A 24,719-nucleotide genomic window follows, 5' to 3' on the forward strand; every position below is an offset into this window, starting at 1 on the left:
ACAGAAAATAAGCCAATCCTCCACCAAACAGAGATCAAGATGATCAGCCTAAAAAATCCATCTCTTAGAAGGGGACAGAGATTCCCAAGGGGAGTCGGGGGACAGGTAGATGTGACTTATACTAGAAGTCCAGGCCATCCAGGTCAAGGTACGACCCCTCCCGCCCAGGTCACACTCCCAGACACTCACCTGTCTCCTCTCCTGGGATTCGAGAGGTATTAAACATCCGTTCCCACTGGGCTGAGCAGAGGGGCACAGTGGACCCCAGCAGAAGAATCTGTAACACAGATGGATGTTTCAAATAAATTTTTAAAGAAAAAAAAAGCAAAAGAAGGTAACTTTTTCTGTGTTTTTCTCTTACATACACACACTCACACACATTCACACACATACTCGCACATATAATCACACACACTCATAATTACACACATACTTACCCCCTCTCACACACACAATTATACACACACACACACAAACTCTCACACATAATCACACACACACACAATCATTCACACACATAATTACACACACACACACACACACACACACACACACACAGAAATCCACATGGGCTTCTTCCCCATCACTGCTCCTTTTTGTTTCACGCTATCTCCTATCCTCCCACCAGCCCAACAGTATCCCTCTAACCAACAACCACAGCGTCTGGCTTCGTTTTTCGGGCTCTTTAAAGAAAGAACAATATTTCCCCTGGAATGCCGTGTTCCAGAGGATTATTTATTGAAATGTGCCCTCCAGGTGCCCTCCAAAGTTTCCCATGCTGCATTTCTTCCAGAACACATCTTATTTTTCTGTGTTGTTATTTGTTTCAAACCGACTCTCCAAGTAAAATAATCATTAACCGTGGAAGCTTTTTGTTCTTCGTGGCAACCGCTCGCTAATTAGCTTGAGGAATGTCCTTCAAAAGCAAACACTCTCCCTTAAAGGGCCAGGCCTTCGCGGGTGGGGCAGAGACCAGCTGCCCGGGGCCTCCGGACAGGAGTCCCACTTCTGACTTACTGGTTTGATTTCCTCTCGATCGAGCTTCCTCCGGTACAGCAGGATCGCATGGATGGCGTTCCCCGCCCTCGCCGCCTGAATTCGGGTTGGCAGGACATATAATAAATCCTAAGAAGGGGGAGAGACGGGGGACAGAGAACAAGGCAGAAAGAGACATGAATGCTTGGGAAGATCTCAAAAGAAGAAGGCACTTAGAAAATGCCCTCGAGTGTTTCCACGTTTCTACTAAAACACACTCTCCTCGGACAAACCAACCTCAAAACGTTCTCCTCGGACAAACCAACCTCAAAACGTTCTCCTCGGACAAACCAACCTCAAAACGCTCTCCTCGGACAAACCAACCTCAAAACGTTCTCCTCGGACAAACGAACTGAGGTTTTTTATCTGCTCAAGTGCGGGAGGGCAAGCTTACATTTTTAAACATTTTCCATCCATTTTCATTCTCTTATTTATTTATGAAATCTCCACTCACATTACAGAGGAACAATGGTTTGGGATCACAAATTAAAGGTCCTTTCAGTGTGTATGGATGTGAGATAAGTATCAAAGGTCAGAGTCAAATCGGAAAATTGCAAGCTGGGAACCAAGAAACCCAGGAAGGTAGAACCGGGACAGGGAAAAGCTAAGGAAGCCAATGTCCCCACTGGGATGGTGGTCTGAGCCCCTCCCAGAGTGTGGTGCAACTCCTTCGGCTCTACCTGCTCCAGGTCGGGCCACAGGAGCCCTGGGGCATGGGAACTCCCTGGGAGTGCCAGGGCGGGCCAGGGAGCTGAGAGGCAGACAATAAAAAGAATGGGGGTCTTGGAAAAGCTGACCCTGGATGGGGTGGCCAGAAGAAGGGGCGGGAGGAGAAAAGTGACCGGGAAATAGAAGAGGGAAGCTCAAGGAGATGCAAACCCCAGCAAGGGAGGATGGGGAGGGATAGGGGAGGGCAGAAAGGAGGGAAAACAAGAAGAAAGTAGAAGAGTGGAGGGAAGGGGAGGGAAGAAAAACTCCATTGAGTCTGGAAGGGAAAGATAAAGCAAACAAAGGATGGAAGAAAGGGAGGGGGGAGAGAAGGAAAAGGGAGCAAGAAACGTTCTGGACGGCCATTCGGCAGGAGCTGCCGTGCTCCTCCTCCACTGCAGGGCCTGGGGAGGCTCTTCTCTTGGGAGGTTACTCTGACTCTCCCAGAGAATGTCTGGATGGCCGCATGTATGAGGAGGCTGGGGAGTGATTAAGGGGGCTTCTTGGGATGGCACAGTGCAGGACCCGAGCTAGGGGAGGTCCCCGTGCCTTGAGCCGGCCCATGGAGCACAGGGAGCGTCCCCAGGAGGGGAAGGAAAGCCAGGGCAGAGCCCAGGCCATGTCCAGCCCTCCACCAGCACGTGAGTCCATGATCGCCAGCCCTAGGATCGCGAGTCCTTCTGAGCCGCCATCTTTGTTTGCCTCCTCCTCCTCCAGAGGACAGTTCCCTTGGATCCTCAGGCTGCCTTCTTAGCCAGGCTCTCACAGATCATGCTGCTCTCTGATATTGGGGGGCCCCCATCTGCTGCTGCTAAGCAGGGATGGGGGGGTCTCCCCCAAGGCCTTCCTTGTTTTAAATGTTTTCCAAATCTCATGTTTGCAGGCAAAGGGAAAAGGTCTTCTCAGCTCAGAGAGGAGCTCGGCCTTTTCAAGCCGCACTCGTGGTTGCGCTGTGACATGCTAAAGAACACGGTCCTAGGAATCCCCCCTACCAACTGCCAAGGAGCCCCAGGAGGCCTGAGCCAGACCCGGAGCTGTGCTTCCCTGGGCTTGCCCAGGGGCCTCTGGCCCGCCTTGTAAACACTGACCCCACTGATCCCACGGACGGTCAAGCCGTGACACACAGTCTGGGCGCCTCTGGGCACAGGAAGTCACTGCCAGCAAAAACTTGGCAGGCCCAAGTCAACAGGATCACGTTTCTTCATCTCTCGAGGGCGAGCCAGTCCACGGGCCTCCAGAAGGCCCCGCATCCCCGTCCCCTTCTCTCTGTGGCTCCAGCCGGAGAGTCTGCGGCCCGGCCCGCGCGGCACCCCGCACAGCAGGAGGTCCCTGGGCCAACCGGCATCTTCCCAGGATCTGGTGCTCCCTCTTCGCGGGGCTCGCCAATATGGCGGGTTCTTTTAGCCTCTGGTTCTCCCCTTTCCGAGAGGTCAACTTCGCTTTTATCACAGTCCAAGGCTTTCTCTCCCTGGAGCCAGGAGGGTCTGGGATCCTCCTCCTGACTGGAGGCGGGGGCCAGTCCTGTGCCCTCAGTCACTGCTTGGTGAAAGGGCTGACGCCCTCCGTGCATCCCCTGCCAGGCCTGGGCAGCGGGCAGCGGGCAGGGTCCTGTTTCCGGGGCAGCCTGTCCTGCAGGCCCTGCAAGCCGCTTTCCGGGAGAAGGAGGGAGCTCCCCGAGCAGTCTGAGCTGGGGAGGCAGAGCCGGGCCCTCCAAGCACACTCGCCAGCCCGAGGCTGGAGAGGACCTTCTTCTCCCAGACCACCCGGACCTCCGCTGGCACACTCACCATGGCGTAATAATTGCTGTTCACCATGATGGGGCTGCGTCCTCTGAGGTAGATGTATTCTTCCCACCAGTCACTCACCTAAATTGGAGACACAGACAGAGAGACACAAAATTCTCAACAGGAACATCGGCCATTTTCAGGGTCAGGGCGGAGGGGGTGGAGGGGGCAAGGGGCGGGAGCCCCAGCCGCAGAGGGCGAGCTGCCATTAGCCAACTGGAACTGGATCTCGTAGACTGACTACAAGAGCTCCTCCTGCACTCGCAGGGCCCTAGACAGAGGGCACCGTTGTCCTGCGGGGGAGAGATGCCAACTGGCAGGTGGTGGCCCCGGGGCCAGGCTGGCCCACTCACCAAGGACTTCTCCTCAACATTGAGCAAGGATTTCTCCTGGCTTAAGGCTGCCCCAAGTACTTGGAGTCCGGGAGATCCCTGGAGATCCCTTCTCGTCCCTCAGATTTCCTCATGAGTGGAGTTCCCAGTCCCTGGCCCCATGCCCTTGGGTCTCCTGCCAGAATTATCAAGGATCTCTTTATGCTGAATCAGCCCACTCCTCCTGGATCTGTCCCATTTCTCCTTGGTTCCCCTGGTTATCTGACCATTCTTTCCCAGGTTACTTTGCAGGTTTGTTGTCCACACCATATCCTCAATTGTGGGTGTCCCCAAGTTTCTGTCTTAGACCCTCTTCTTTCTACTCTTTCTTGGGGAACCTCATTAGCTCTTAGGTCCTAATGGCCCCCCATGACAGATAACTCCAAGAGATTGTTTCATACTTTAAATCTGGATCCCTAGAACTTAGCAGCTGGCCTGGCACAGAGTAGGTGCTTAATAAATGCATGCTGATTGCCTAAGAATAGGAAGCTCTTCTCCTTCACTTCTACCAAGAAAATCCAGTCACGTCAAACACCAGCAGCAGGGACTACTAATCAGGACAATTAAGGCCCAGGAGCCGATAGCCATATACTCACATAGTTTGTGGCCCACCAAGATTTCAGCTTCAGATACCACTGCAGTCTTGGCCCGAGGTTAATGGAGAAATCTTCGGCAAGCCCCTTCATCCTTTTAAAATCTTCTTTATTCAGAAGCGGCTGGACTGATTCTAGATACTAGATTTAAGTCATTGAAACAAAAAGGAAAATCAAGGTTGGGGAGGATGTCAAAATCGATTTATGCCTTAGTGATTCCCAGCAGCCTTAGAGTCAGGAAGACCGGGTTCAAGACCACTCTTTTACACATCTTAGCAAAAGTGGGCAAGCCTGTTAATGTCTCAGTGTCACAGTTTTCTTAATCTCATGGGATCTTAAGTTTCTAAGATTTTATATTGATGAGAAGTCAATCCTTATCACTAAAAGGAAAGTTTCCACACCCACCAAGCCAGAGTTCTGGATCCAGCCCCCACAAACCTTCCAACCTCTCTCCCAAATCCCTCAGGGAAGACAATGTTTAATTTTTTGCAAGTATGGATTGATTGGTTTCGCTCCTGTTTCTTATGAGACTCTCAGGGTTCTCTGGTTCGTTCTCTGACCACATGAGAGCACAGGGGAAGGACCACTCAGGGACGTCACCCACTCACTGAGGGAAGCACAGAAGCAGCCTTGTCGATTTGTAAAATCTTGTTCCCGGACACTAATGCATCGTTGTAGAAGTCGTGACTGGTCTAACCATTCTGGGGAGCATTTTGGAACTAGGCCCAAAGGGCCAAAAAACTGGGCATCCCTTTGACCCAAAGGTATCCCAAAGAGATCTTAAAAGGATCCACACGTGCAAAAATGTTTGTGGCAATGTTTGTAGTGGCAAGAAAGTGAGTGGATGCTCATCAGTTGGAGAATGGGTGAACAAGTTATGGTATATGAAGGTGATGGAATATTATTGTTCCGTAAGAAATGACCAGCAGGATGATTTCAGAAAGGCCTGGAGAGACTTACGGTAACCGATGCTAAATGAAGGGAGCAGATCCAGGAGATCATTGTACACAATAACAAGGATATGTGATGATCAACTCTGATCAACTCTCAACAAGATGATTCAAGGCAGTTCCAATAGAAGTGGGATGGAAAATGCCATCCACATCCAGAGAGAGAACTACAGAGACTGGATGTGGATTGAAACAGAGTATTTTCACTTTTTTTCTTGCAGTTTTTTCCCTTTTGTTTTGATTTTTCATTCATAACATAACTAATGTGGAAAATGTCCACAGAGCAGATTTCTTGCTGTCTTGGGGTGAGGGAAGTAGGAGAGGGAGGGAGAACTCAAAATCTTGCGAAAATGAAGGTTGAAAACTATTTTCACATGGAATTGGAAAAATAAAAACTATTGAGTAAAAAAAGCAAAAGATAAAAAATTCTTGCTCCCAGCTACTCTGAATGGATACTCTCCCCTGCATCCCGTGGGCTGGGGCTTGGGAGAGGAGGCAGCAACTGAGATGGAGACTCTCTTAATGGGTCTGTCCTCCTACCCAGGCTGCCCTCATCTGAAGGAGCTGGACAGAGAAAGAAGGGATCTCTGTGCTTGCTCGTGTCCACATCAACAGCCACAAACCATCCCCCAAGCGGCCACTGCCCCAGACACAGCTGAGACCATCTGGCAGCCGGGTCATTATGCCCCCGGCAATGAGATGAGCTCAGGAACGGTGCAGCCTGCCTTTAGGAGAAAGATGGCAAGGAGCCTAAGCCCCGAGATGACACTCAAGGCCTCACTGAGCATCACTTCCAGCCCTGCCAAAGAATGAAGCACTAGAAAGCATTAGAATAGGGAGAGCGCCGTTCCATCAAAAGCGTACCCTGTTGACAGTATCTTTAACAGCTGGCACTGGGAGACGGGGCAGGGACGTCTGGAAACTGTACAGCATTGGCTTTCGACCTGAGAATATCTTCACCATTCCCTGAAATCCAAGAAAAGCCCATTAGCATGGAGTGCCTGGCATACAGTAGGTGCCTAATAAATGTTGCAAAATCAACTAATAGGGTTTAAAATGGGATTATAAAAAAACAAGAGTTGTAAGACATCTGTAATTCAATTAGAATCAGACTTCTATTAATTATTATTCTATTAACTATTCTATTAATTCTCTGCCAAGAAGGTTCAAGACAGTCCAAGGGTTTGGAATATTGTACATAATGGCAGATTTTTTTCAATAGATTGATTTTTTTTTTTTTGCTGATTTTTTCCTCTTTTTATTTTCCTTTTGAAGAAAAAAAGATGACTCAGTTTTTCTTTTCCTTCCTTCTTGATCTGATTTTTCTTGTGCAAGATAACTATATATATACATATACATATATATATATATATATATATATATATATAGGATCAAACATGTATTTCAACATATTTAACATGTATTGGATTACCTGTCAGCTAGGGGAGGGGATGAGGGAAAAGAGGGGAAAATTTGGAACAAAAGATGGCTCTCTGGGAAGTTGAGAGATACAGAAGGAAATTTATGTGATGTTAAAAATAAAAGATGCCAATAAAAATCTATTTTTTGAAAACAAAAAAAGTCTGGTGTCCCTTCTTAATTATTTATGTGAGGGTTATTTAGGACAGGTTTTTTTTTTAATCAAGCTTCCCCCTGACATCGTTAGGAGCCCATATATTATTTGAATTGAAAATAATGGAATGTTAATATCAACATAGAAAACCATCAATTTGAGAAGAACAAGAAAACCAATGGACTTTCTGAGAGATGAAAGATGTTTCCTTCCTAGAAATGGGCACTTCTTCTACTTGCAGCCAAAAAGATCTAGCAGGGGACAGTTCCCTCATTTTACGGATGAGAGAAGGGATTTCCAGGAATACTCAGTGACCTGCTCTCATAGTCTCAGGCAAAATTAAATCCACTACATCACGCTGTCTCGTTACTTACAGATGACTCCTGTAAGGAAACAGCCCGTTGGCCTGTTTTGGACAGGTATTGGACCTGTCCCGGCTGGTAATTCAAAGGCAGAGAAGGGGTGGGTGAAGGGGATTTGGGGACGTATAGGAGCTGGATGAGTTCTCTTCCATAACTCAATGCAAACCTCCCATCTTGCCATCTCTCCTCTGACCCATAACCTGTTTGTGTTCTTGCTGGGCCAGCCAGGTCTACCTGTTAAACCAGTGTGAGTTCTGATCTTTTTGGGGGTTGATGGGGATCTTTTCCCATTAAACTGTAAGCTCATTGAGGGCAGGAACTTAAAAAAAATTAGTTCTATCTTCAGGGCTTAGCTCAGTACCTGACACACAGTAGGTGCTTAAAAAATATTGGATTGGATGTATAGTAATATGATAACTGATCTTCTGGAATCCTTAGTCTAAGGAAGAACTGAGCCCACTTTTTGAGCTGTCACTTTCACCCTATGGGGGGGTGTTAGGGTTTTGGGGGAGCAGCCATGTAGCTGACAGGCCTCTGCTGGGCTTTGATACAGAAGCCGAAATCTCCCTCTTGAGATCTCACTTTTTATTAGGAAAAACAATGTTTACCTGGACCACGGCATTTATGTAAACCTCACTTTACCTGTAAACCACAATATATTTGAATTATAGCCAAAATCTTTAAAGAAAAAAAAATCAAACAATTAAGTCCTCAAGTATTTTAGTCTTTTCTTTAAATATTTGTTTCCTGTTCTCCATGGGTCAGGTCTGGGACCCATTTGTTGGAGTTCCCAAAGAGCAATCACTTAGACCTGTGAATTACCTTTTAAACACCTCTTGGGCCCTACTTTACCTGCTCTTTGCCCCCACCTGGCCCTTTTGCCCTCTCCAGTAGCTGAACTGCAAAGAAAATCACATAATGTCACTGGTAATAGTAAGATGATATCACCTCTAAGGGCAAAATGACAGAGAATAGTGCTAGACTTGAAGCTAGGAAGATACAAATAAGAATTCTTATTTGTTATATATATATGTATATATATATATGTACATATATACACACATGTATATGTACAATATATATATTATATTATTATATATAGTTTTATATATATTTATACATTATATATAATAATAACTATTATATATAGTTCAGTTTACTAGCTGAACAAGTCTCTCTTCTCTTTCCTCAGCCTCAGTTTCCTCACCTGGGGATAATCCTAACACCTACGCCAAATGAGATATGTGGACACTGCCTCACAAACCCTAAAGCACTCTCTGAAAGCTGGATGCTCTGTGCACGTGTGTGTGTTTGTGCTTGCAAGTGTCTGCTATTCACAAGGCCCTTCAAAACCAGTATAATTTTTATTCCTGGGACTTCATTAGTATTAAAAAACCAGTTTAGCCCATATTTTGTTGGAGAGTTTTACAAATTTTGGAAAGAAATCAGAAGATGACTGGAGGGGAAAAAAGAAGGGCTAATTCAGGACCACAGACAACTCCGTCCTGAGTGAATGAGTTTGTAGCAAGTCAGGACAGGAGGAAAGGCAATGATATATGAAGGGGAAAAGGAAGGAAATGTGACAGAGGGACCCACAGAAGCCACTGCTCTGAACCCCCCACTCCCAGCCTCAGCGAGATGGCGCCATCCCGGCCAAGCAACATTACCATCCAGATTCTAGTTGCTCGGCTCAGTTTGCCGTGCTCAGCAAATATCCAGCCGTGGTAGGAGAGCAGCATCTTTAAGGAGTACCGCATGGCCATGATGAGGGTGACCCAGAGGCCTGTGCCAAACAGAATGCCGCTGACAATGTTCTTGGTCTGGGTGGACATAGAACCCCTGCAAACCAGACAGGACAATTCTACATTAGCCAGGTTGGGGGGGGGGCGCATCAGGTAACGATCCCCTGTGACCGAGAACACGAAGAAAAGAAGCCTTCCTGCTCCCCAGGGGAGAGAAGAGCCCACTAGAACCAGAACACCGATGCCGTCCATTCAGGGAAGCAAGCTGGGCTCTGTGATTCCTTCCATGAAATCAAAATACGCTCTTCCTAAGCTGGCAATGATGCTTAACCCAGTGCTTGTTGTGCCTTCTTTACTTCAGTCAAACTAATTAAGTGACAGCAAAGGCAGAATTTAGTGCCTCTGAAAGCATGAGGCCTTGATGGCAGACAGAGCTGCCAACCCAGCAAAATCACTTTCATTGACCCCATCTGAGCACATCCGTCTAATCTTCTTTGTTTACTGTGACTTTGATTGAGACAGACCCTCTCAAATATAGTCATTAGGAAGAAAAAACTAGGGAATCATTGGATCTTAACTAATTTTAAATAAATTTAATATATCATATAATTATGTCATATATAATTATACAAATTATATTAAAATATATATAATAAATTTAAATGAAAGGAATTTAAATAAAATTATATTATTAATTTTAATATTAACATATGCAAATATAAATAATCATCACCTATATCATTCCATAAAAAAACTTCAAAAATTTGCAAAAAAATTAAAACTTTCCCAAACTAGAGATTAATTAAATTTTAAACAAGAAATACTCTTCTCTAATGGAAATAACCATTTTAAAACTCAAGTCCTTAAAAGGTATAAAAAAGAATCTTAACTTTGATTTATTTTTAATTTTTGTTTTTCTTTTCTTTTTTCTTTTTACAATTTTTCCCAGCCCTGTATAAAAGCAAAACATTTGGGTTTGTTTTTCTAAAGAGATATTTTTTAAATGTGTATTTTGGGTTTCTTGTATTATGTAACTTAGGGGAAAATAACTAAACTAGAGAAATAAAGTAGTATATTAAATATTTCCTATAGAGAGAAACTTTATAATAAGAGATTCGTTAGAAATATGGTTTCTGTTAAAAAGCAACATTCCCACTAGAAAGGGAAAGTGGCTATTGCAAATCCTAGCATGGAATATAAGAAAAGAAAAGCCGCATCTTTTCTTCTGTGGGTTTTGGCTTTGGGGAGATCAGATTTCTGAGTTCAACAAAAGTATGGACAGGGATCCATGGCCTGAAACTTTATGGAGGAAGTGGAAGTCAGCCTAGAAAGACCAGTGCTTTCTGAAAATAAAAAGTCAAACAATTCTAATGAAGAATGAAAATGGTCATTGTCTAAAGACACCGATGTGGACACACAGGAAACTCTCTTATTAGCTCAGATCTAAAGAAGATGGGAAACCAAAGAGGGATGTTAGGGCAGGAACCCAAGAATGAATACAAAATGGTTCAGGGTCCATATAATGTTAGTGGCAGGAGTGCCAAAGCCCAGAATGAGGAAAACCAAAGGATACCTTGGAAGGGTCCTTCAGCGAGAGAATTTGGCAAGCCCAGGTTCAAAGGAGGATCTGGGCTGTTACCTGGGGATGATGGGATGATGACCAATGACTAAAAGAAGGCAGAGATAAAAACTCATTTTTCAGCTTCTGTTTTCTCCACTAAGAAGAATCTTATGGATGAGGAGAAAAAAATAAAAACATGCAATGTGGGGTGGGGGTAGATACAAGATCAGTTATGAGCTAGTCTTTGAGTTGCATGTGTGTGACTCAGATACCTCTCTCTTTCCTTTGATGGCTAAATTACTTGAGAAACCTGCTTCCCAGAGGTGACTCTACTTCTTTTCCTTCTTTTTTAAAATTCTCTTTATAATTCTCTGTAGTCTGGCTTCCAATCTCATTCTTTTTTTTTTTTTAATAGCTTTTTATTTGTAAGAAATATGCATGGGTAATTTTTCAGCATTGACAATTGCAAAACCTTTTGTTCCAATTTTTCCCTCCTTTTCCTCCACCCCATCCCCCAGACGGCAGATAGACCATACATGTTAAATATATTTAAGTATATTTCCAACCTCATTCTTTAACTGAAATCACTTTCTCCAAAGTGACCGCTGATTTCCTAATCAAGAAATTAAGTGTCTTTGCTCAGTCTTTATGCTTCTTAACTTTTCTGAAGTGTCTGACTCTTCTTTAGTATTTCACGATGCTGCTCTCTTGATTCTGTTCTTTCCTATCTGGTGATTACCCAATATTCTCTGCTGTAGCATCTTCTCTTTTCTTCCTACACTATTCCATCATTTCATCAGCTTCCTTGGTTTCAATGATCTCTACACTGACAATACCAGATATAGATAGACAGATGGCATCTCAAACTCAACATGTCTAAAACAGAGCTGATTATTTTCCTTTCCAAACCCTCCCCTTTTTCAAATTTCTTTGTTACTGTTGAGAGCACTATATTGTGCCCCAGGCATTCAGGCTCTCATATTCTTGGAGCCATTTTTTAATCTATTGTTGAAACATCACAACATGTCTCCACACTCAACAGCCACTAGCCTCTTCAGCTCTTGCCTAGACTATTGCAATAGTTTTCTAGTAAGTCTCCCTGCATCCCTCAAGGATCTTTCCCACCCCAATCCATTCTACAATCAACCCCCAAAGTTTACTAATTATGAGTTGGACTATATCATCTCCTTTCCTGCTGCCTAACACAACTTACAGTGGCTTCCTATTACCTCCAAGAGCAACTATCAAGGCCTCTATCTGGTACTGAAAACCCTTCCCAACCTGGTTGTCTGCTCCTTGGACTCACAGGTTCAGCTGCTCTGCTCTCAAATGCAGTCCCTCATCATCTCCTTTGCATGTATCCTCCCCCATACCTCCTGTTCTCTTAACCCTCCTCAAAACATGGCCTACATCCCACCAGGAGGCCTTCCCTAGTCTGCCTGGTTCCTTTTCTGAGACTACCGCCATCCATTCCACTTAGTGGATGGAAGGAATGCATAAATCTTAGAAATATTCACATTGTAATAAGCTTTCAATGGCCTAATCTCTTCCATTTAATCTTGATCTGAAAAGGCAACATTAGCAAAGGTCTAATTCAGATTAAACTGGCAATTTTTCATCCGCTCCATGGGAAAGATTGCCTGCCACAATTTGAGCAAGCAGTGTAAGACCAAGCCCACACATCTACAATTGGAAACTCCAGCAACTTCCAGAAGGAATGTTCTTTAAGATTGAGTCACCAGTGGAGTTACTGGCTTGACTTTGTAAGTCCCACCCTGGGCCAGGGAATACTGGTTGACACCCTTTTAATATAAGGTCTCATACAGCAGGGTTACCCAAGTCTTAGGAAATCCTGGATTTCTTTCTAGAAGAGTACAATATAATTTTTTTGTTGATGAAAGGACCCATGTTTCTCAACTAATTTGAAGCTCCAGGCTCCTATCAGACATGTCTCCACGTCTCCAGAAGCCTTGTGCATGAGGACAGGCGTGAGCTATCATTTCTCTGCCTGAAATCCTCCTTTCCTATACACACTGATATTCTAGGGTTGGGACACACCCGTCATTAGTAATGACTTGGGCCACAAGGTCAGTCTATGTCATTAGGTTAGGTCAAAGAGTCTGCTCACTTTCCGCTTGTCATCTTCAAGATCAAATTAAGTCTGCTCTTAAAAGGAACTTTTATCTTAACTCAGTCCAATCACTACAGAATCCTCTCTAAATGGCTGACACTCACACCCAAATGAGCTAGATGTTCCATAAAAATCCCCCCTGTATCCTTTAGCTTAAACTATTTAAAGCAGATGTCAAATATGCCCAGTACTTCTATGTGAGGTAGGAACTAGATTAAAATGTAACAGGGAAATATTTAACAAGATAAGTCAAAACATAGATAATGTTATTATATGATTTTCTAAATCGGTCTGTGAATGGTTCAGTGGCCCCCGTTGCTACAAGAGTTGACACGACTAATTTAAAAGCATATTACACTTCTTATCACATATGACCTTGTATCCCCATACAACCAACTTGGAATATGACAATATAGTCAACTAGAAAAGAAAAGAAAAAGTCAAGTGTTCTTTTTATGCATGTTACTCTGTCTACAACCTTCCAGTACTCATAAATGTTAATATGCAATAACTCTACAAGTGTTTATTGAGTACTTACTGTGTGCTAAGAGTCAAGACTACAAATACAAATGGAGTTATGTGTAATTCACAACACAACAAGAATCCAAACACTCACATAGAGAATAAATGTGGAAAGCTGTTAGAGACAAGTTAATTTGTGAGGGGTGTCATGGAGTAGTCGGAGAGAATCAGAGAAGATGTCATGATAAGGTGGGACCTGAGGTGCTTCTTGAAAGAAGAGATTCTATCAAAAGATGGACATGGAAAGAGTGTCTTTCAGTCCAGGGACAGACAGTGCAAAGGTATGGAAACTAGAGAGTATGTTCTGTGCGAGGAACACATTAAAGGCTAATTGGGCTAGATGAAAGAGAACAAGAAAGGAAATCACAATGCGAAAACTCAGCACTTCCATCTTCAGTTCACTAGTTTTTCTACTTCTGTCTAGGTTCAACTGCCCACTGTGGGCCTAAACTGAATAGTCCTGAGGAGGAACAGCTAATATTCTTATATTTGGTCATTGCACATGGGAGGTGAGGTCAGTCAGAAAACAAAATGCTTACCTCTAGGGATTCCCATTGTTTTATCATGCCAGGTGCCCCTTCTCTGAATTGTTTGCTACAGAGAGGGAACTGGGAAATTCCTCTCTTATTTGTTTTAAGGGAGAAGGATTCAGCACTGGATCTTGGGCCTTTCCAAAAGTCTTAATTCCTTCTTGGAATCTATCCAGGGGGAACTTCTGTCAAAAGGACAGAACAGGCAGTCCCACCTGAGTCAAGCACACCCTTAAAACAGTAACAAGGATGTTAAACAAAAAAGAAGGACATCAATGTTAAGATGGAGAAAAAAGAAGAAAAAAGAAGGAAGCCCTCAACTACTCACATCTACACAACTTTAAAGGAAAAGTAGGAGAATGGTTGGAGAAATGAGCCAGCAGAAAAAAGGAAAAAAGCAGAGATGGCAGAAGAGAGTAAATCATTTAAAAATCTCAAAACTAGAAGATCTCAGAGCTCCACAAACCAAATCAACAAATCTAGAAGACAAAATTCCATAAGATAATTTATCTCCAAGAAAAAATAGATTGAAAAAGTTAAAATATCACATTTCATGAAATAAAACACAACAAAACAAAACTTTCCATAAATATTGGAAAGAGAGACCAGAGGACAAATCAAGATAATGCACAGGATAGGGACAGGGAGGAATCCCAAGTTAATTTCATGAGAAATGCTCTTGTCAAATCTCAGAGCTTCCCAATAGCCCGTAGGAAGCAATTTAAGTATCAACAAATGCCAATTCAGATTGCACAACAATCTTCAAAAAGGATAAGAAATTAAATAACAACCTGAAATGTGTCATTTGATAAACAAGAGAAATTGGCATGTACCCAAGGCTAAGTCACCCTGTAAAATTCAGCATAGTTCATCATGGGAAAAGATGCTTCAATGATTAGGCTCATCTATTCAAGGTGACTGGTGGCAGCTGTTTTGTCTATCTCAACTTTCTAAACCTTCATAAATCGTGGAAGCAAACTTACACTTTCTATGTCTCTGACTTTCCCTGATCCCTGGCTCCTGCTTGGCTAATGAATTCTGAGACCAGATGCAACAGGTTCCTAATTCTCCTTTCCCTCCCTTTTCCTATCACCGACATCTCTAACTGAATGCCCAAATCTAGCGTTGCAGAATGTTGAGCCTAAATCTGCTCTCAGCTTTGCCCTCAGGATTCACAAAGAATAAATCTTTAAAGCTCTTTAAACACTTGAAGATAGCTATCACATCCTAGGCTCCTTCATCAGAATTTCATGCGGACGACCTTGAGATCACTGATTCATGACTGATTGCTGATTACTGGTTATGGCCCTCTGACTGCTCCCCAGATTAATATATCTTTCCTAAGTCTGGTGCCCAGAACTGAACATAGTCTCTTGGAGGTGGTCTCACTGGTGGCAGAGGATTGGGAAACTAAACCTTTGCTAATCCTGGAATGACTCAATACCTTGATCTCCTTTTTGCTTTATTTATTTAATATACATTTCTTTATGAATCATATTGGGAGAGAAAAATCAAAACAAAAGGGAAAACCATAAAAACATAAAAAAAGAAGTGAACACACAGCATGTGTTGATTTACACTCAATCTCCACAGTTGCTTTTCTGGATGCAGATGGCATTTTTATATCCAAAGTTTATCGGGATCGCCTTGGATCAGCACCTTGCTATCTAACTAGCCCTCACTCCAAAGTTGTATACACAAAGAAATACAGAAATCATTGCCCATGTCACCTCAAAAACAGGAAACACCCCAAAATGCCCAAAGGCCTCCATCACAATCATTCACCACAATCTTCTCAGAGTCTATATGAATCCTGAAAATTCAGATAGCTAAAACAATAAGGTGGTTCTAGAGCTGCCCTCCCGGCCTTGGGAGGACCTCCCCAAGGATGCCTCAGGGCAATCAGAGCTCCTAAGAATTCTGGAACTGGACACTATGATACCAAAGAAAGCTCAGTACCAGAAACCAACACCTCCTCAGTATCTCCAACGGCGGCCTCTTCTCGTCGAGACCCCTACCTCGTGCTGCGGAGGACCTATTCTGATTCCAAAAAGAAAAGCAGTGAGTCTGGAGCTGCTCCATTAGAACAAGCAAATGACAAGAGAACACATGGGAAAATGAGCTAAACATCTTAAATCAAAATCCATGGGATTTTAATAATCTTTATCAACTTCAAAGGATTGATGTCAGCATATAAAACCCATTAGCAGGAGAATTTGAAGCATGAAATTCCCACTTACGTTGTTCCAAGAGTTTGATTGATCTTTGCTATTATTCCTAATGAAGGATCAACTTTTGCGTACATGGTTGACATCACCCCCACCACCACAATAAGCCAGCTGGATGGGCTCGCAGGATACACGCCTGTGATGATTCCATTCTAAAAATAAACACACAGAGGTAGCTTTGGAGACCAGTAAGCTCTGCTTTCACTCAAGGTGTCACAAGACCCTGGCATTTCTAAGCAGCTTATCTTGATCCAAGGGTGACCTAGAGTTGCCTTTCGCTGGCCCCTAACTGGGCACTAGGTCACTCACTCTGAATCCAAGGCAAGAATCCCCAGTTGGACAAAAGGGAGTTCGTGGGTCCCTTGTAATAGCAAAGTCTGGATGTGTTCCAAAGAAAATGCTGGCAATTTTCTGATTATTCATTGTTAGGGACTAGCCTCATCTTTCCACCCTCCATCAGTATAAACCTCTAACCACCTAACTCCTGGCCAGCCTCCATCACAGGTACACAAAGAGTCCCACGCTTCTTCAGGGACCTCTAATAAAGCTCTCAGATTGGGCACACTGGCTCTTTGGTCTGCTGTTCTTTACTTTCATTGGCTCAGCTGATTAAGAAAACCCAGTGAGCTTAAATAAGCATTCCCACTGAGGAATAATTAAATTTACCTGGCTGAAGAAACAGAACCTAAGAACAACAACCAAAAGTGAATTTAAGCCTTTGAATAAACCTTCTGTCTTTTTTAAATTCTCAGCCTTAGGTCCCTCATCTGTACAATGGGGATGATGGGATATATGACTTCTTTTCCTAACAAGGATGTGGGAAGGATTAATCTGAAAAAGCTAAATCAGTATGTTTTTATTTTTTAAAAAATGGAACTTTGGACTTTTCTTGCTTTCTAAATTAAACTGTTTCCACTAATAACTTGTTTGTGACTCTCAATTTTTTTTTTTTACTATAAATAGATATTAATAAAAATGCAATTTTCCCTTGGAAATCCACTAATCAGAAACACATTTAGGTCTCTGTAACTTTTTTACAAAAAACAATAGAAACTAAAGCAAATTCTATTTCCTCTCTCTCATTAAAAACTAGAATACAGCTTGCCATGGATTAAAAACCATCCCCCTAGAGACAGTTCAAATCTCGGATAAGAATAGGGTCTGCATGGCAGCCTGGCTCGTCCCACTGTGGTCATCACTGGACCTATTTTGGCAATCCTGCTCCTGCTAGGGCTGCCTGTTCTGCCCTTCCTAAGATCCAGAGATCTCTGGCTCTGGAATGCCCTTTTCTATTGTTGACATGTGGAGGCACAAAAAAGGCACCCTGGATGCAATCAATCAATCAACATTGAACAAGGGCCCGTTATGTATATGGCAGGCACTGGGCTAAGTCTGAGAATACAAAAAAAGGCAAAAGACAGCCCCTGACTTGGAGGATCTCACAACCTAATGCCTCCATGTGCAAAACTTTCAGGATTCATATCTCATCATTTTAAAAAAGTATCTTTTAAGAGACATATAAAATGCCACATCAAGGAAAAGTCCATTTATTGCTGTGCTTTTTGGTGTTTTAAACAGAAATGAGGATTTCATCAAAAGCATTTTGAGAGGCAAGTAGTGATATAATCATGTGATTTTTAAAATTCTGGTCATCAGTGTAGTCTTTTATATTTCCTAGATCATAATAACTTTTTGAAGTCACAGAGTTGGAGACCTTGGGGATTATTTGCAAAGTCTGTAGGCTGCAAAGTCCCACACAGCCAAGAGACAATACCTCTAACTAGGGATATTCTCAAATCTGAAAAGTCCTGCCTCGAGATTCCTGTGTACACAAAGCCTTGATAATCCAGCATTCCCTCAAGAGGAGATTGAGAGGGATGACTTTTACTTAAAACCAAGGCTCCCACACTTTCTGGCCCTGTCAGGTCAACCCTGTGTTGATACCATTGCTGAATTTTTCAAATAGGTGGCCCCAGCTCACTATTTAAGATGTATTCCTCCAGAGCTTCCAAAGAGCATCGGAGACAAATAAGAACAGTAAACACAATATTAAGACTGAGAAAGAAAAAACCACTGATAATGGAGGATTTCTAAGGATCCTCCAATTCAAACATTTTTCTCATGTCCTAATACATCTTCTAAAGCAGTGGTTCTCAAAGTGTGATCTACAGATTCCTGGAGATCTCTGAAAACTCTTTCAGAGAGTCTTCAAATTTAAAGTTAGTTTTTATTTCTAACATGGTAAATATCTATAAATATTACTCACATTGAAAAAAAAACTCTGAACAATAATTTTTTAATAGTATAAAGATTATGAGAACAAAAGTTTGAGAACCACTGTTCTAAAGCATCATTGACTGAAAGACAAAGACCTTGAATCGGATGAACTTCTTCTTCCATGAGTGGAGGCCTGAGAGGTAAATCTGCTTCAGAGCTTCATGACTCAGACGGAGGTCAATTCCATCTGGAGTGACCGTGAACTGGAATGCTACGGCTTGGTGGGCTTCCGCCATCTTTATTCAGCACCCTGCCAAAAGAAGAGGGATGAAAATAATTATAAGAAAGTAGAATCTTGTCCTTATTCTGGGAAAACTCAACACTAAAATGAAGAAATTTCTGAATTGTTATGCTATTCCCCTATAAGAATGCTGACTTTAAAAACATTCCCTTTGATAGAACTAGAGGCAGTACTAACTCTTAAAAATACTCTCCATATATAGCCCCTTTGCCTCAACTGTATGTCTGTCCAGTATTTTTTATTTTTTAGATAAATTGAATCAGGAACTGGGAACAGGTTCCCAAGGTCCTTCCCTAGCACCCAACCCAAGTCAAGATTCTCAGGTCATTCCACAACTCTAGACAATGCAATGAGCCCCATCACTGCTCAATTCCCCGTATGCCAAAATCTAATCTCATTTAGAATTGATTCAGTTCAGACGTTCATTAAATGCCTACTATGTGCAAGGCTGCAGAATTCTAGAACTCTCATTACATAAACTCTAGAAGAATACTGGCATTTAAAAAGATGGACCTTTGCTTTAAGGAAAAGCAGTCTCCCCAAGGCAACTGAGCCTATGCTCTCCTCACTCAGTTGTGGGCTCAGCTGCTCCCTCTCCAGTGGCAGTGTCTGTCCAAGACACAGGCCCTACAGTAGGACTCAGTGGTTTGTTCAAGAACAGACTGGACAACAAGCATTCTCATCCACTTGACTTTTCCCATATGGCTGGGGGGAGTTCATAGGACAAATTATGATCTCTGTCTTTGGAAATAATATACGCATCTAACGAGCTTATAACTTTGAGTGCAAAGTATTGTGCCAACACCCCCCTTCCCCCCACCCTCACTCCCGAAACAAGGGACTGGCTGGTTCCTAGCCTTGAAACCTTACTTTACCTTTGGAGTTGACTTTTACTAAATCTGGAACTTCCCCTGAGCACTTATCGTGAAAGGCCACGTCCACTTCTCTTTCAATTAAACTAATCAAATATTAAAAAAGGAAATATGGCATACTAAATGGAGACCCAATTTTGAAACTAGGAAGACCTGGGTTTGAGACCCATCAATGACAAACATATATTTATATTAATATATAACAGGTTCATATATATAACATATATAATACATAACAGGTTATATATATATATATAAAACATAGATTATATGCACAATATATTACATATATGTTTTATAATACATATCAGTATATATTGTATATATTATAATACATATCAAGTATCTATTGCCATGTATCTGGGGCTGGCTGTTAGACTCAGTCCACATCAACACACCATCACCAAACAAGTCTCAGAGACTCTATGGCTGACTTAGAGCCACCCACTACTCTGGGGGTCACAGCCAGTCAAGATGAGCTTCTTTTAGAATAGCACCGCCATCATCTGGGTGCTTGTTCTTCCCTCAGCTGCCAGTACTCCCCAGGTCAGTGCCCTCCCTCCACCTCTCCATAAACACCTTTCGAATGTAGGGCATAAGTTATCGATAATGGATGAAATGAAAGCAAGAGAGAAAGCAAAAGAGCCCTGAGAGCAGGGTGAAAAAGCAGAAAGAAATCTTCCCACTGATCTAAAGAACCACTTAAAAACCAAAAGAAAAATGAAGCCATTCTGGAAAAGCCAATTAGTGCAAATGGTCACCCCCATTAGCAGATGAGGTATTCAGACTTTGAGAAAACAAGGAAAGAGAGAGGCAAGAGCAGACAACCCAGGGCAAAGTGACTCTGCCCCCATCCAGTCAGTGGCCAAGCCTTGGCTAGAATACTCCCACATCTCCTCTGCATCCATAACACAGGTGTCCACCCACAATACCGTTCCTCTGGCACAGGTCTTTTCATTTAGCCTATTCCAGCGAGCTTCTCTGTGGGCTCCCTGATGCAAGTCTTTCCTCTTTCTAAAGCCCCCGTGGCTCCCTCTTACTCTTCTCTACTGGACTCCAGCTTACCTAGACCAGACTTATTACACACTGCTTCCCTTCAGGTACTGTTAAACCGGACTTCTCATTGGGTTCTTCATACAAAACAGCCTGACTCTGGACGGGTTTTATCCCCAACCTGGAAGGTACTCCACCCCCTTGGCTTTGTGGCCTTTTCTCATCCCCCTAGTACTTTCTCCTCCCCTTCCCCACTCCCCAAATCACCTTGTATATGTTTTGTATCTACTTATCCATATGCCAGCTGTATCCTCCAGAGAACGGAAGCTTGGTGCTTGCTGTGTAGATAGGATGCACTTAATAAACACTAACAGTTGGAGGGTTGCTTGAATGACCTCAGCCAACCTCAGTTCGCCACAACCACCAAATCTCCGATAAGGCACCTTCCAGCTCCATAAAACTGCGAGCTTACAATAATAGTCTCCCCCGCCCCGTGCCCTTTACCCCATTGGGGAATGGATCTCAGCCCAGAATGAGGCAGGAGCAAGTGTTTATTGACTACCCTGATCACTCAATCAGTGCTTGCAAAGGGAAATAGACAATAAATTCCCTTATTGGAGGAGCACCTCACTTCCTTCTCCCACAGAACTCTTCTATTTGCATATGATGTATTTGCATGTGTTTGTATTTACATAGGAACACGCTGTCACTTCTTTGCATTTATACAGGTACCTGCTGTACCTGTCCCAGGACATTGGAAATTCCTTGAAGGCAAAAACCATCTTGTTTATTGTCTTTTTTTGTATCCCTAGTGAAAAACTCACCAGCTGTAAGAGATTAGTAACAGCTGGGCAGCAGACAAGCAGCAAAAGCAACCCCCCAGACCTAGAGCTGTTTGCACTCTGGCTTCGTCTAGCCCAGCCCTCTCTCTTCACAGATGGGGAAACTGAGGCACACGCCTGCCTTGTCCAGAGTCACGTAGCTAGAAAGGGCTGGGGCAGGATTTGAACCCTCCGAGTGCCAGCATTCTGGCCTGGGCACCTGCCTCCAATAAATGTTTACTGCGTTAAATGAGTCCGGTAAAGTGCCCTTCCTTCTGATGCTGTGCCATAAAAATAAGGCAGGCGTCAGGAAGAACTTTGCCCAACTCTCCGGTGCCATCTGAGATTAAAGGGGGTGTGGCCGATTACTGTTTAACCAACTGCTGGGAGCTCTAGGAGCCTTGCTATAGCACAGAGGAACCAGAGGGGGCGCCAGAAGAGACGAGCCCTTAGGCTCCCAGCTTCCCACATCCCCTGGTTGGCTACAATGTTGCCCTCTCGCTTCCCCGGCCTTGTTACTGTTTCCTGGGGATGTGTTACATTGTAGCCCTGATGGAGGCCTATCGCTCTCCCGGAGCAGAGCCCTTTTAGTCTCACTTCCTCAAAGCCAAAGTAATGGTCTTTAAGGGCCCAAGAAGGACTTTCAGTTTCCTTTGGCTGGGAGGAAGGAAGAGTTAGAAGGAAAGCAGCCTCCTTTCCCCCCAGCCTCCACTGCCCACCGCCACCCAAAGGCTAAAGCTCACCCACCTGCTGCTGGACTCTTCACTGAGGTTCAAGTGAGCCGGTGAGAAAGGAGCCCTCGACCCAGCGTTATTTTTCCAGCAAGCATTTACTAAGCGATGTCGGTATTGTGCAAGGCACTGGGCCAGACCAAACAAAACACTCTCTCTGTCCCCACAGGGGACATGCAACATTTACACAGATAAGCAAATACAAAACTATTCCAGGAGAGGAAAGCTCTCTGTCTGTCTCCGTATCTGTAACATGGGGATTAAGAATCAAATGAGATAATGATGTTTTGAGGGTATACAGTAAAAATACCAATTATGGTATTTTAAATTAGACTTATTTATTTTATATTTATACTTATTATTGTTTTGCTGAGGCAAGAAGAGCTAAGTGACTTGCCCAGGTTCACACAGCTAAGCCAGATTTGAACTCAGGTCCTCCTGACTTTAGGGCAGGTGCTCTATCCACTGTGCCCCGTAGCTGCCTCCTTTAGTGAATTATTTGATAATCCCCCTCAGTCTGAGCAGCATTGGCAGACAGATGTCTGTCATAGCAGGTGTGGACAATAAGTATTCTGGTGAGATAAATGGCTACTCAGCCCGAAGTGAATGGATCCCCCTGATTAGCTTAACAAGATCAAGGTGGAGCTGGTGGCACTCCACCAAGCCCTTCCTCCTTCCCATTTCCTCCTCCTTCCTAAGGTCACTTCCAGAGAATGGGCTTTTCCCACCTGTGTTTGGCAAGATATTCTTTGGCTTCCTTTCCAATGTTTTTATAGGGCTATATTTTCTGTTGGTTTCTTTCAGGAGCCTTTTCCATTCCCACCCTCAGACTTTGGACTCCTTGGATGGACAATTAACATTCATTAAGCACGGATTACTCATGGTTGAAGTGCCTATTAAACTGGGTCAGCCTCAAAGTTAGAAAGACCCAAGTTCAAGGCCCCCCTCTCACATCGATACTGATTGTGTGACCCTGGCTAAACCCTTTATCCCACAGAGAAGGTGCAGACCTGCCTTGGTGGAGGGATTCTGCATCTGGGAGTTCCTTGGCCCAATGAAATCACTGACTCATCCTGACTTCTTCCTTTCAAATTGGTGCCCGCTGAGACTATCCATTAATATCTCCTCCTCCAGTTCCTTCCCCTGTTACCCCAAACTTTCTCCATCACCCAGTTGCCACTGAATGACATCATAGTGGTCCCAGCACCCAGACTTAATGCTTTCTATCTCTACCTGTAGTAATACCTCCTGTTATTCCCATTTGTTCCTGCTCCTTCCTCGATGTTTCTGTTGTTACCCCATGGTCGGGCCTTCCTCCACCTCATAGGCAGTTTCCTAAATGATCTCCCCTTCTCTGCGACGTCCCATGGACAGACACACTTCTCCAGTCGCCGTTCTCTGGCCCCGAACACAGAATGAGTGGCTCCCATAAATAACATCTACAAGGTACTTTAAGGCTGGTCAGTGCACATCATTCCCTCATTGCAGGAAGCAGTAAACACCAAGGTCTCATCTCCATTTAGAGATGAGAAGAAACTGAGCTCTCACTCAAAGAAACAGGCAAGCAGTGAGGATGCAGAGGCAAAGAGAACCCCAAGAGCCCTCAAGAAGCTGCCATTCTTCTCCTGAGAAATGTGTCTCCACAGATAAGGGGACATGCAGAGAGGTAAGCACAAGATCATTTCAGGAAGCAGGAGCAAGCAGGAAAGGTCTCATGTGGAAGGGGAGATGGGTCAGTTCTGAAGGAAACTAGATGAGGGAAGGAAGGTGCTCCAAGCATGGGCACAGCTTGGGCAAAAGCCCTGCTAACAGAGATCTGATCCATGTCACCCCCCTTTCCGCCCTCATTTATAATATTCCAATGGCTCCCAGTTGTCTCTGGGTCAAATAGAACCTCCTCTGTTTAGCAGAGGGATGTGGGATACATGACTCCCTCATTGTGCTCTTATTCTATTGCTCAGACCCAATACTCAATTCCTATTGTGCCTTTCTTTACCCAGGTAGTGCCCTATGCCTAGGAAACACTCCTTCCTTACCACTGCCTCACATGATCACTCTCACTTCAACACCTCAATGAATTGCTACCTTCCGCCCAACTGGAGACTTGTGACTGTGCTCCAAACTAAAAGGGGATCCCCAAGAATAATGTGACAGATGGCTTCCGTATCAATGAATTTGATGGCTCAATATGATCAATAATGTGATCAATATGTGATCAATAATAAACAACAATTATGAATGAGGACCTGGGGCAAAATCACTCAACCTCTCTGTCTGCCTTGGTTTCCTCAACTGTAAAATAGAAATAACAAGAACTAGCTCTCAGGATTGTAGCAAAGGATCAAATGAGCACTTTGCAAGCCTCTAGCAGGAACTGCATAAATAACAGCTCTTATTATTAAAGCTCTTGTCAAAGTTTTCCTGAACAGAAAGAATTTATCTTCTTCTCTTTTTTTCTTCTTCCTCTACCTTGGCCAAACCAAATTGGGGCCTTCTACTATACAAACCTCCCTTCTCTCCTATCGTGACCCGCTTTGGTTTATACCTTCTGCTGCTCTTCTCTTCTACTCTGGGTAGAGCCCCTCCTTCACTTCCTCCAAGGCTTCCTTCACCGTGGCCCACTCCCCTCAAGCCTTTACTTCATGATCTATGACCCTAAAGCATTTGTAGAGAACTACTTTTCACTTTTAATGC

The 24,719-nt window shown here is 43.7% G+C and overlaps 1 protein-coding gene across 1 annotated transcript in view; it reads right to left on the reverse strand.

Annotated features, from left to right (window-relative positions):
- CPT1A (carnitine palmitoyltransferase 1A) overlaps positions 1-24,719 on the reverse strand; it is a 66,539-nt gene that overhangs the window by 25,199 nt on the left and 16,621 nt on the right. Inside the window, exons 2-9 of the mRNA XM_051964863.1 lie at positions 18,463-18,617; positions 16,103-16,242; positions 9,044-9,215; positions 6,306-6,407; positions 4,495-4,632; positions 3,531-3,608; positions 1,018-1,125; positions 190-277 (exon numbers count right to left, since the gene is read on the reverse strand). Coding sequence (XP_051820823.1) covers positions 190-277; positions 1,018-1,125; positions 3,531-3,608; positions 4,495-4,632; positions 6,306-6,407; positions 9,044-9,215; positions 16,103-16,242; positions 18,463-18,603 — 967 coding nt within the window. The 5' untranslated portion in view covers positions 18,604-18,617. The remainder of the gene's footprint in view (positions 1-189; positions 278-1,017; positions 1,126-3,530; positions 3,609-4,494; positions 4,633-6,305; positions 6,408-9,043; positions 9,216-16,102; positions 16,243-18,462; positions 18,618-24,719) is intronic.

Source organism: Antechinus flavipes, chromosome 6, assembly GCF_016432865.1.
Source record: "Antechinus flavipes isolate AdamAnt ecotype Samford, QLD, Australia chromosome 6, AdamAnt_v2, whole genome shotgun sequence".
In the NCBI taxonomy this organism is placed as follows: domain Eukaryota; kingdom Metazoa; phylum Chordata; class Mammalia; order Dasyuromorphia; family Dasyuridae; genus Antechinus; species Antechinus flavipes.